Here is a 13,755-nt window from a genome sequence, read left to right as displayed (position 1 = left end):
TAAGACATAGCAGAATGCAAAAAAAAGACCAGATCAGATTCAGGGAAAACAGAACACTGGAGTCATGGATTTTGGAATCAGCACATGGCTGATATACTATGGCTATACTATGGCTTCTTTCCTTTTGCACCAGCTGTCAATTTATCTCACTGCTTCTCCGAACACGGTGTTCCCAACTGCAGGCACATATTTGGAACAAAAGTGATTAAGCATGAAAATGCAAGGGACCATACATAGAAAAATGGCTGGCTGCATTGTTCTCAAGAGGAGAGCCAAGGACAAAAACACACCAAATGGTCTATAAACATCTAAAGAGAAGAAATACAGAAGAAAGAAGCACTTACTTCATGATAAGTATGTAGAATGAATACATAATGATGAGTATAAGGCTTTCCCACCTCAGAGAGACAAAAAAAAAAAAGAGTTAAAAGACCACTCAAACAGCTGTATCCTTTACAAGTTTTATATAGGAATGTTCATTAAACACCTAGTTCAAGTCACATTTGTGCACACAGGACTCACATCTTTTAGATTCGATGGTGTCTGAGGATGGGGAAAGCAAAGCCCATCAAGTTCTGATAAACATGCAAATAAAATGCAATCCATGTATTCCAACAACATGCTACATAAAAAGAAACCAGAGCTGCCCTCTGAGGATCAACAACACCAAGGCATTCTGTTGCATCTGTGCTGAAGCATAGGCTAGGCACTCTTTTAGAAGACTCTTTCAGAAGATGCCTATGATCTTCCACTGGAATCCCATCTTTTCCTATTCTCTGGGACACCTAGTACAACTGTAAATGTTAACAACTAGAATAAGAGCAGAAAAACTTTCTTGAGTGTTGTTTACAGGTCACATGAATGAAATCTAGGTATGCTGCAAAACCATTAACTGATCAGTATCATGGCAAATACAGTATGTTAAGGAATAGTCTAGGCAACTTACCATTCTATTTTCTCATCATATATGAACTAGAAAGAAAAATAAAAGGAAACATAAGTTTACATTTCTCTCATCTGTTTTGAAAACATTCAAATTTATTTAATAAGTATCAGTCATATCTAGCCAGAAGCTACTGGAGATTTCCCCTTTTGACCTTTTCTAACCAGAATCTTCACCATATGGATTATGCTTCTCATAGCTCTAAAGCAGAAGATTTTTGGACAAGGCTTGGATCCCCATTAATGACAGGGACAGTGTGATGTATGTAATGACTAAGAACAGTGTGAGCATGTGAGAGACATTTCACTTCTACTCTTAGAAGTAAAAACACATTTTTACTCTGCTCTGTATACTCCTTGTGTCTAAATTGGAGAGAGATGGATTTGAAGGGTGGACTATTTGACTGATGAGGAATTGGTTGGATAACCACATCCAGAAAGCTGCAGTCAGTGGCTCTGTGTCCAGGTGGCAATCAGTGATAAGAGGGGTCCCTCCAGGTTCCGTACTGGACTCATGAGTACTTAATATCTTTATTAATGAGACAGTGGAAGACAGTGGAATCAAGTGCACCCTCAGCAACTCTGCACTAAGCTGGGTGGTGCAGCTCACACAACAGAAGGAAGGGATGCCATCCAAAGGAACCTGGACAGGCTTGAGAAGTGGGCCCATGAGAACATCATGAAATTCAACAAGGTTAAGTGAAAGGTGCTGCACCTGAGTTAGGGGAATCCCAGACACCAGTACAGACTAGGAGATGAAAGGATTGAGAACAGCCTGGCAGAAAAGTACTGATGGATGAAAAACTGGGCATGAGCCGGTAGTGTGCTTGTAGCCCAAAAAGCCAATTGTATCCTGGGCTGCATAAAAAGAAACATGTCCAGCAGAGCAAGGGAGGTGTTTCTTCCACTCTACTTCATCCCTGTGAGACCCCATCAGGAGTACTGTGTTCACTTCTGGAGCAACATAAAAGATGTGGACCTGTTAGTGTGGATCCAAACGAGGGACACAAAAATAATCACAGGGATACATAATCTCTCCTACAAAGAAAGACTGAGAGCTGGATTTGTTTAGTCTGGAGAAGAGAAGGCTCTCAGAAGACCCTTATTGGAACCTTTTAAGACTTAAAGGAAACTTGTAAGAAAGATGGAGAAAGACTTTTTGAAAAGGCATGTAGTAACTGGACAAGCAGTAATGGTTTTCAACTGAAAGAGTGTAGACATAGATTAGATATAAGAAATAAATTATTCACTGAGAGTGGGTAGGCACAGAGAAGCTGTACATGCCCCCTCCAAGGAAGTGTTCAGTGGTGGGCTGGATGGAACTTTGAGTTACCTGATCTACTGAGAGATGTACCTGTCCATGGCAGGGTGGCTGGAACTAGGTGAGTTTTCATTCCCTTCCAACCAAACCATCCCATGATTATACAATGCCTTTTAACTTCAGTATCTGATCAGGCAACTAGTGATCTGTACTTCTAGAAATCAAATTAAGTGGCTTCTTCCCTTCCCTGCCACTATAAAAATGCATGTTCAGATCTACTTCACTTTTCTAAACAAAGTGATATCTCACTGGTGCTCTATTTAGAAAAATTCACTCAGAATCTGTGAAATAAAACTACTGTGAAGAAGCAAGACACAGACACTTTCTCTATTTAAAATAGAGGTGCAAGGTAGAACTCAAAAATTCTCATATCCAGTAGCAGTCCTGTGTCAGAAGAGAGTGCCAACTGCACCATATACTGCTGGTCTCCAGAACTTCACATACCATAGGTACAAAATGAGATATGGATTGACATGATGGACACACATTCTGTGAGACTGTATAAAATTTTTGTATTTGGCAGATATAGTGGCGCTGAGTTTTCACTTCTGGATGTCACCAGAATTAGTTACGAAAATAATCATTAATCAGCACATATCAATGCTTAGCAAACAGTTCCTCCAAAATCAAGCAATAAAACTCTTTAATTGATAAGAGAGCTACTTACAACAATAAGTATGATAACAGATAAGGTGTAGTACACAGAGTCTCGGAATACAGCCCACTGGGTAAGACAAACCACCTGAAAAATATCACAGCTTTAGACAACGAAAGCAAGCAATTCTAAAGACAAAACAATGGCTTCCATCTTGCAATCATTTGGTTGCATGAGCAGAATTATGCTCAATCATTCTGGAACAAATAGTTTTATGCTAACAGGATCTTGTCAGTCTGTTAGACAATGTATCTATAATAACCAGCGTTGATAAAAATAATCTAGAAACTTCCATTTATGAAATAGATTTCTTACTAATAATATTTTAGTTTACCATAATTTCAACTGAAAAGTACAACTCATAGTGCAACAAAGCAATGGCTCCCATATCATTCTAATTGTGGATGACTAGCAGACTAAATACAGAAAACTGTAAGATACACAGTCTAACCACCCACTGAATAGATACAAGAAATGACTTTGTCCTAATTTTTTTTTTTTTCAATCAGAATCAGAACCAGGAAAGATTAGCAGAGGCCCCTGATCTGATTGTGGACACAGTATTGTAAGAAGAGGAATGAGGTTCTTCTGTATGCTGCACGTTCAGAGTGCTGAAACTGCAGTTGAACTTTTTGGAAGCGTTTGCTATTTGCAAAGCATTCCATATTATTTTTCCCAAACTGACAGTTCCTCAGCTGCCAGCTCATTTTTTGTTGGCTTTGTTGTGTTTTTGTTAATGGTTCTTCCTTGTTTTTTTTTCCCCTCAAGTACCTGTTCATACAATCCAATCAAATATAAGCAATTGAACTCCACAAAGAAAAGCATCTTACTAACCTGTCCTGCAAACAATCCACATACACCGACAATGCAGAGGATGTTGAAAACTGCTGAACCGACAATGGTCCCTACTCCAACATCTCCATGAGTGATAAATACACCTGCAGAGGAAAAAATGTTACTACCTCCACCACTTCATTTTAGGCCACAGATAATTAGTCAAAACACGTACTACTTAAGAATAACAAATCATTTGAGAGTTTCACTGAAATACATTTAATAATAAACACTCATTTCTCTGTGGAATATTTTGTGTTTTTAGTCTAGCTAGCAGCTTCACATTTTTGGATGAACATATCTATATGTACGTATTGTATATGTACATGTATTTTTATTAAAATTAAATCATTGCCTTACCCAGTTAGTCCTACACTAAGTCCCGCATTTCACACTTCAGATGTTATTGGTGTAGTAATCCATTCAAATGAGTGAAAAATATCTCCACTCACATCAGAAGCATGAAATTCCTCTCACACAGTATAATAAAGCATAGAAACATCTCTTTTGGGCATTCAATATTTAGCAGCTTTTTGGAATGTCTCATAGTAGTAAGAGATTCTTACCTCAAAAAACTGTGAGTGTTCTTGGGTGCAGTAATGTGTGCCTTCTAACTCCAACAGGCAAACAAGATTCAAACTTAACTTATTCTAGTACCAAATTTCGCATTTCCTTTAGTTCTAAACTCACATATGCCTCAAATACTTATCTGTAATAAAATTCTGTCAGAATGGCAAAAATATAAGGACTGGAAGAGATCTGTATGTATTATCCAGTTTAATCTTCAACTCTGAGACAGGACCAAAGACAATTTCTTACTTCTTGAATGCACTACAGAGCTGTGTCTTGTACTTCAAATGTTTCACTAAAGGGAGTCTCAAAGACTTACTTTTTTTTTTGAGATTACCTTTAAGATAAAAATTTCTAAACCTTCTACCATTGCATGTGTGTGTGTACCTGTGTGTGTCAATGCATCTGTTCTATTTTGTCTGCAACTTCTTTGAAACTCATAAAATCATTGGATATAATACTCCAAATGCTGTCTAATGGAACTGAACAAGGCAGGATACTTTATAAAGCTGATGCTTTATAAACAGGTCTAATATACAATCACCTGTTACTTGCAACATCCCATCATCAACTATTATTTGATTCCTGCTTCTCTTGCAATACATCAATGTCCTTTCAGATCTACAGCCCTCCGAGCAGTTACTATACCCTTTGGGTATATATTCATTATTTTATGTTTCTCATTTTCTGCCATTAAACTTCATCCTGATTATTTCAAATTGTTCAAGATCCTTCTTTATCTGCAGCCTTCCATCTGGTGTCCATTTTTTCACTCAAGTTGTTTATAAAAATAAGACTGAAATTTATAGGATGTCTTCAGCTGCATCTCCAGCTTTAAACCTAGCTTTTAGTTAATTAATATTTGAAATCTGCTTTCTAATAATTTGGGCATGACTTTACAGTACATTCCTTTAGACTGCATTTCCCTAAAGCCTGTATGACTGCTAGTCATGATAGTAGCAGAAAGTATATTAAAGCTTTACTAAAAACAGATGAATCATATTTGCTGCATTCTTCCTTCCCTACTAGCATAATCCTGTCTTAAATGGTTCTACTTTTGTCGCTGAGACCTTCTTTCTATATAAATAATCCCTAATAGTATAGAGATTACTTGAAAAAATTCAGTAAGTAATGTACGCAGAACATTATGTCTTTCTGACTTTAGCAGATCTATATTAATTTGCTCTTCTTCCATGTTTCTTGTTCTCCAACTTCCTTGCTAAAATTAATTTCTTTTATTTATGAGAAAAGAAGCAAAAGACACATCAAATACTTCTAATTCTTTCTCAAGGGACGGATACAATACAACTCTTCTTTTACTTTCAGTACTCAGAATCAGCCATTCCTCTCTGTGTTTTGAGAGGAGATTCACAGTTTCATGAGATATTTTGAGTAGTTAATTATACCGTGAACCCCAGATTAGTTGACAGCTGCAATTGCTGTCTATAGTTTGACAGAAGAATAGTAGCATTTCTGGATGCCTCTGCTTGACCTGCTGCTGATTTTTTTAAGAACTCTCACGAAAGCCAGTGTGTGGGTTCCATACCTATAACAGATGCAAACAGCTCTGGCGTGGAGCTCCCTGCAGCCATGAATGTGGCTCCAGCAACATCTTCACTCAAATGCAGTCTCTGGAAGAGAAGTATTGGATATGCTCGTCAGTTTGCAGTGTGCAGTTATACAGCTGTAACAATAGAAGCCCTACGTTTTTTGGCCACCGAGCTATTAAAGAACAAACAGCCCCCGTGATACAGAACTATACATTGCCAAACGTATAGTTGGCAAATACACTTTGGGCAAATAAAATGCTTTTAAATGCTAAGTCAGTGGTCACATAATACTACCTACTTCTAAATAACTGATCAGATTATAGTGGTTTTGATGTTAGAGAGAAGCATCTCTTGCACACTCAAGAAGACTGTAAACTCCAATGGCTTTCAAGAATTCACTTTTGGAATTCTAAACACAATCATGCAAGAATTAAGGTCAATTCTTGGAGTCTCTAAAATGTAAATCTGGTAACAGAAAAATATAACCTCTGTGAATGAAACTTACTAACAACACTTGTATTTCTATCTTCGCTCACAACAAAATTAGTCCAATTAGATAAAGACAGGCCTGTACATGGCAGTTAGATCTATTTTTATGACAGTGTCTCTTAAGCGCTAATAGGATATAGGTGCCTTAGGTGCCTTAGACTTCTAAGACCAATAGAGACATTTAGCTTCAAAAGTGGGCTGCGACAGTTTAATACTGTCTGAGAATATTCTCCTTGAACTATAAGGACAGCTTTTTTTGGGACCATCTAGACTAATCGTTAGTACCTCATTTCTCTTAAAGGACAGAAAAGTGAATAATGACAGGAAGGACCAGTACAGAAATAATGTACTTCTCAGGCAATACACAACATTTTATACTGATAAAAATGGCATGCTACAAAACATGAGAAAACAGAAACACATTTTCTTATTTTATCATGTGATCTATCACTAGTCATACTGCTGAAGGAGCTCAAAGATAGGTACACGATTTGAATTCTTCTTAGCTGTCTCAATATTCAGAAGAACATGAGACAAAAGACAAAGATTTTAAGAAAGAACAATGAATTAATTGGTACAACCCAACTGGCACAATTTAAAGCAGGTGTGTATGAAGTATGCTGAAGATAGAAGACCTGAAAAGGGAAAGAATAAATTCCTATTTAATACTTTGTTCATCTTGATTGCCTCCCTAATTCTTCCACCTGTCCCTCTACTGATAAGTAAAAGTACATAGCTCTACATAACATTAATAGGAACTGCTTATCTGTCTACATATCCATAGGAAAATTGACATGCTTTTATATTAATTACATGCATTTTTCAGAAAACGGTCACTTCCTTAAAAACAATGAACATGAGTTTTTCCAATTTTGCCATCACAAAGGAAGAAAAATCTGGTTTTGTATTTTGTGTGCACTTCGCAATAGTCCACTGAACACTTAACCAATACAAGATGTTCTTGCCATGTATAGATTCTAATCCTTCCTGATGATCACTCTTAATTAGAATTCTGCAGGTAATTTTTCAACATCTTTACAGCAATTACGTAAAGGAATTCGCTATTTTTATTTAATATAAAAACATGTATTCTCATTCCATATCAAATCATGATAGATACTTTTCATTTACATTCTCCCTTTTCTACACTTGATCCTAGGCACCTGCTCCATGTTGACACAGTGGTGGATGCTTAACAAAAATTGTACAGCCAACACATTAATTTGAAAATGCACAATTTTTTTTTCTTCACAAATGAATCTTAAAACTAGAGTACAGTAACAAACCCAAATCATCCATATTTCATATCCACCCTACCTACATGCTTCAGACACTCAAGAGTGGATTTTACCAATTGACCTCCTGAAATTTTTCATTTTTGCTCCTTGAATGACCCCATGGGGACTAATGGGCTAAGTTTACAGCTTAGATTTTTGATGGAATGCCTTAATACTCTGAAAAGGACTGCAGCCAAAAAATTAACAGGAAGGAACTCCAAACAATGAGGGCACAAAATGTTCACTGCAGTGTGTAAATACGTTTTCAAAAGAGGGATAAAGTTCTTTAACATACCTCACAAATCTTCTCTAAGGATGGAACAAAGAAGTCATCACATACTATAGCCAAAGCATAGAACATATACAGAGCCTGTAAGAAAGTAAATTCAAGAAATACTTCAGATGTTTCCTCTGCATAAAAAGAGGAAAAAGGTAATGCTACATTAACTCAGACAGATAAGAATACATAACTTCATTTTCTACCCCATTTTAAACAAAAACACCTCTGCTGATCAATGCATGGCATAAAAGTGGATTCTTATACCTAGGGTTAGAACAGTAATGGTTGCCAAACCCTAGAATCTGAAAAGCATGACAGTCCGAATGAAAAGGATGTAAAAAAAATTTTATAGACAGGAAAATAACAGGCAGGACTTTACCAAGTTACGTGGTCCTCATTTATATTTTCAATTGATAACTGGATCAAGTAATTGAAAAGAAAGCAACACCACGCAGATTAGCAACATAAAATAATCATACCTAGAAATAAGTGGACGCTGAGCATGGCTCATTGCAACACACCTCTCAGTAATGATTCTGATTTCATGCATACTTACAATGCTCCCACTATATTATGTAACCTTATGTTTCCTGAAAGTAGGCCTAATCCTGCTGTTCTCCATCAAAAACGTCTCTTTTGTTACATTATTTTTCCTGAGCTAAGAATGGAAAGCTGAAGCCTGTAGGTCTTATTTGTTTTGCTTTTTCTATAATAAAATATAAATCTCAATGTGTTTTTTTTTAATATATATATTTCATCAGATTTGCATTTTTTTTTATTACAATTGCATCTTTTGCATACAGGAACAATAGAAAAGAGATTCAAGAATCTTCCACATCATAGATTATGTCATCAACAAAGGAACCCCAAGCCCTGTTTACAATGCCTCTATGCTTCATTGAGCCAGGATTTTATCAGCAAGAGGATGAATATACAGGCACTGTAAATTCAGACCTGTATAATATTCTTAAATAAATACTACTTTTTGAGCATTTGTACCCACACAGGGATATCTAAAATACAAAACCAAAGTATTAGAAATAGGTCGATAAATACAGAGGGCTGCTTGTTAAGGGTTAATGATCAAAAACTAACATGATCAATATCTTACAAAAGAAATAAAAGAAAAATTAAGCACGGTAGAGGAAAACTTACAGCAATGATGTGAAGGAGAACCCCTCCTTGCTGCCGTTCTTTATTTGTGAATATATCATCAGGAAATTCATGAATGGCTGAAACAGAAGTACACATATTTTATGTATTTTACAGGATCTACAAACAGAATAGTGAAGAATAAAGATACACCTGTAGAAAAATATGACCAAACATGACTGTATCTTCCCACTTAGTACATTGCAACCTGCCAAATCAGAATCTCTTCTCTGCTTTGTAGAAAACAACAGAGAACTGAAACTATTACAGGTGTTACTATTTACCATCATACTAGTCACTTAAACCAACCTCCAGTGTACCAAACATGATACATTATTAATGTCCTATTTTCAGAATTAACTCTCCTGAATGGTCTCTAATTATATTTCCAAAATGGTCAGCACAGGCACTAAAAACACCATTCTGAAATAACAGTCTTGGCTTTAAGTGTGGCTTGCTCTGAAATATTATGCAATGACTGTAACAATCCATCAAGTTCTTAACTGCAAATTTTTATATAACTTTGCAAATCAAACAACAAACCGTTCACAAAGAATAAAGTTATTCCAAGAATTTTCCCATGAAAACTACTATCACTATCTAGCAAAGAAAGAGATGAAACAGAAACAATAGGTGGAAAATAGGAATGTATGAAGTCATGAGTTCTGCGTTTAATTCTGTGTGGCACTGAGGTTGTGTACAGTTCAACTGAAGAATTTATGTTAAACACAGAGGCAAGAGGGTGAAAAATGGACTGAGTTACCAGCCATTCATGAATCACCAAACACACTTGAAATTCTTAGCTGCAGTGAGAGGACACTCTAGTTTCAGACTAGAATTACTTTTCAATTCTGAAGTGTTTGAGTTTTTTACAAACACAAAAGCAGTCCATTTGTAGTCCATATATTCACATGCTTCACATGTTTAGCTTCATAAAGACTTGAACCCTGTTTGTGCAAAGGTCGAGATTTCATAGCTTGTTTTTTCACTTGGTGTCCATTACAACAAACACATCATCCCGGAATGAATATTTTGGCAACAGGTTGTTTTTAAAACCTTGTATACACTAATCTTACCTTCCTTCCAAAAGTCCAATTTACCATTTTGTGAAATCTCCCTAAATTCTTCAACCCACTACTTAAAAATCATTACAGTTTGCTTAATGGTACTAACAATCTGTAAAACACTTACAAGTTCAACAATGATGACTTACTGCAATTCCTTTACTGATTTCAGTAGGCCTTTCATTAAGACCTGCTCTCACTAAGACCTGTTGTATTCTGACAGGAACCAGAATTAGCACTTCATATGTTGAACAGAGCTTTTCCAAAATAAAGATGCTTCTTTTCTTTTAAATCTTAGAAAAGAAAAATAGTTCAAATTTATTGTAAATTTTCTTTAGATATTTCTGATACTCCTAATCATAGGTAAATGTTGTATTTCTGGTCCTCCTTCAGTAATCACAAGGAAAAATGAAAGTAACATGGATATAAACTAATTCACCAGTACAACTGCATAATAATACTCATTCAATAATTGAATAAGCAGAATGCCATTCAGGAGTATGCAGAGTACCTCTGCACCTAAAGATCATCAGCACACCAGTATTTTTCAGGATTTGTTTCAAGAAAGTGGGTCCAGGTTGCTACATAACTCCACATCACAGCCTGTGAGCTGCACTGCGAGGAGATGTGTGGCCTTACAGAACAGAATGGCTGTATAAATGCAAGTCATACCATGAGTAAAAGACATTTGCCTATCAATCCAAACAAACTCAAGTACTTGTAAAATAAAAAAACGGGTCACTTTCCTTTCTGTACAGTTTTTCACTGCTTACCTGCAAACAAGGAAAATGACAGCAGAAATATAACATTAAGTGGGAGAAAACTGGTTGCACTGTAGTCTTGAGATATTGTATTTAAAGCAAACATCAGAAAAACCCACAAGCTGCTGGTCAAGATGCAGCAATCTGCAGTGACTCTACCTACAGATGGGTATTTTAAGATACTGGAAGAACCTTATATAAATTTAACAGTCAAGCAGGCTTCCCGTAGTAATGTATTACTATTGTATATCATATACTTTTATATATATATGTATGTATGTATACACTACTCTAAGTATATACTGTACTGTTATTAGTTGTATGCAGTTTAGTTAAATTCAGTAATATCATTCCCTCCATGTGGCAATTAGGAGGAATATCCTTTTGGAACCAACGCTGGAAAGTCAAAAATAAAAGAACTTGTCAGCCTCACATGCTGCCAAAAGCAAAATTTCTCAGAGGAGTTATTTGCTGCCATATGAAATACAGAATGGGAAAAATTAATCAGCACCCAAAGCATATGTTTTTAAATAAAAATCCAGCCATTAAAAATTAATTAAAATAATTAATAACTAAAAAAGCATTAAGGAGCCCTCTTCTCCAGGAGAAAAAAGTGCTACAGCTTCTGACATGCTCCTACACAATATGATCCCTCCTGCAATACAGGCTAAAATACCATGACCAACATGGGAGCATACAAACCATGTATTCGAACAACTACATTCTTTATTACACTCTCCATTTGTCTTTCATCTCCTCCATTCAGAACAGGGCAGGAGTGCAAGTATTCCAGCGGTGGCCCAGGACAGCAGAGATAAGAGCCATGGCCTGAGACTCCAGCAGTGCTGAAGCAGAACTACAATATGGGGTGCATCCTTCCATATAATGGGAAGGTTTGTAAAGGTTTGTACCCACCATGACAAGTAGCTGTGCAAGAAACACCATTTCCCCTACTGCCACCCAGAGGGAATATTCCCTGTTGCATGATTTGGCAAAACTAATGTGTCATCAGGGGAGCTATTACCCAGCTGGCAATTTCCTTCCCTTCACTGTAGAATATTTCACAGTATAACACTAACAATGGTTGAACCAGTACAAACCAAAATCTCAAGAAACATTAATAAAAAAACAGTAATGGTATCTTTCCAATGCAATTTCACTTATGCAAAGTTGATACTAAATAGGAAATCCAAAGACCAGAAGATGTCAAAGAAAAGAAGAGGGAAATGAGCCAAGGCTTCCGATGCCAAGGAAAAGCAAACAGCTTCATTGCAAACCAACACGGTTCATATGTAGAATAAGATGATGTTGTATTTCTAATAACTACTTGAACTAAACACCTCCTCGAGTCAGAGAAGTACTTTCACATGAATAAGCACAAAGACAGCTTCTCTGTAACGTAACACTTCTCTCTAAATAGAACTCACATCATGCAATTCTTCTAATACATAGATACTACAAAATCTTTAGTAGTCAGGGAAATTAAACAAGTTTCTGGACTCTGCTAAATAAGATTTCATCCTTAATGAAATGGCTACCTGCCAGTGATATCCGAGGTAGTCTGCAGCTTTTTAGCGTATTTGCTTTTTTCACGGTTTTACTATCCAGGTAATCGTAAATTTGGAATAATCATCATCTATAAAGTCTGCATTTTTCCTTATTTACCCACTGTACTGTGTTTTCAAGATTTTAAACACAGATCTGTTTCTCTTATCCACTGCTCTGGTAATCCAGTTGATCACGAAAAGACTGTCTGGACTCAGATTCCTCAGGCCTGGGTATCTTCATCAGTTAAGCAAAGGGCAGTGGTATTCTCTCATTTGTACAAGCTAACAAAGGGGGTGTATCATTACTGTGTTTCTGCTCTGCCCACAGCCTACAATATGGTGAGTTCAGGCAGGAGAGCACCACTCTACCTCAGCAGAGATATTTTCTCACGCATGGGAGACGTGGCGATCTGGCAGCCTGAGTGGGAGCTACATCTCCTTAGTTTTCACTGAAAAGAGACAGAACAGATGGGAAGAGGAGCTGAAAGCAGTACATCTAACAGGGCTAACCTTTGCCAAAAAAGGAGAAGAACATACACCAATCATCTTTAAATCAACTAGAAATACAGAAATATTTATCCTGCTGGTACTGCTGCAAAACCATGACTCCTGCAGCTCAACTTATCAAGTTCAGGGGGAAGGGAGGGCACAAGAAGGCCAAGTCTATACTGAAATTGTGACTGTTCTGCAGCTTGCTCCCTCTCCCCAAAAATGACATGAGCAGGGACACAAGGAAAGCTTCTCTAACCATGAATTTGAGGTAGTGACACTGCCATCTTTTACTCCAAATGTTGAAAATATTAAAAACATCTTGATTGTGATATGACAGGAAGAATGACTCACCTTTGATAGAAAGCTCTGACTGAGCTGCCTGTGGCTAAGGAGCTAACACAAGTATGCAAAGAGCACGCCCCACAACAGCACATCACAGAAGCCGCAGAGCTTAAGATGTCTGTGCGGCTCTGAACGCAGATCTGATCTGCAGCAGACAAGGGTAACCCAGACATGCCAGTGACACCAGCCCGTGCTTAGGCTGTTACCAGATTACTTCTGGGTTCCAGCAGAGCATTGTTCCCATATGCCCTGTCCATACCATGTGAGGCAGTCTGCCAATGAAGTTAAATTTCAAAATCTCCTAAGCCTGACAGAACATCTCAACAACCACGTGGATCTGTGGTTTTATAACCCACCTCGACACGTGATGTCTTCACCTTATCAGCTCTTGATTTACTCACACAGGCAACAAACATGCTGACCCTTAATACCTGCTAAACGCTCAAGCATGTTACACCTCTTTACCTTCTCCTCATAGG

General features: G+C 37.1%; 1 protein-coding gene and 1 long non-coding RNA gene across 6 annotated transcripts in view; one reads left to right on the top strand and one right to left on the bottom strand.

Annotated features, from left to right (window-relative positions):
* The window catches only part of LOC128087330 (uncharacterized), a 46,864-nt gene extending 34,760 nt beyond the window's left edge, over positions 1-12,104 (top strand). For 3 of the 4 annotated variants that reach the window (XR_008209790.1, XR_008209788.1, XR_008209789.1), the window contains one exon: positions 3,687-3,782. This is a non-coding gene — a long non-coding RNA (uncharacterized LOC128087330). Of the gene's footprint in view, positions 1-3,686; positions 3,783-11,666 lie in introns of those variants that run through there. The other variant, XR_008209791.1, reaches the window with a different exon arrangement.
* Positions 1-13,755, bottom strand: part of SLC24A4 (solute carrier family 24 member 4) — an 85,593-nt gene that overhangs the window by 30,249 nt on the left and 41,589 nt on the right. For both annotated transcript variants that reach the window (XM_052696760.1, XM_052696761.1), the window contains exons 3-9: positions 9,074-9,150; positions 7,934-8,008; positions 5,869-5,953; positions 3,753-3,856; positions 2,931-3,005; positions 947-972; positions 345-398 (exon numbers count right to left, since the gene is read on the bottom strand). In XM_052696760.1, coding sequence (XP_052552720.1) covers positions 345-398; positions 947-972; positions 2,931-3,005; positions 3,753-3,856; positions 5,869-5,953; positions 7,934-8,008; positions 9,074-9,150 — 496 coding nt within the window. The remainder of the gene's footprint in view (positions 1-344; positions 399-946; positions 973-2,930; positions 3,006-3,752; positions 3,857-5,868; positions 5,954-7,933; positions 8,009-9,073; positions 9,151-13,755) is intronic.

This window comes from Tympanuchus pallidicinctus, unplaced genomic scaffold (genome assembly GCF_026119805.1).
Source record: "Tympanuchus pallidicinctus isolate F22 unplaced genomic scaffold, pur_lepc_1.0 scaffold3, whole genome shotgun sequence".
NCBI classification, from domain to species: domain Eukaryota; kingdom Metazoa; phylum Chordata; class Aves; order Galliformes; family Phasianidae; genus Tympanuchus; species Tympanuchus pallidicinctus.
The sequence above is the reverse complement of the archived record's forward strand: the minus strand, read 5'-3'. Positions and strand labels throughout refer to the sequence as shown.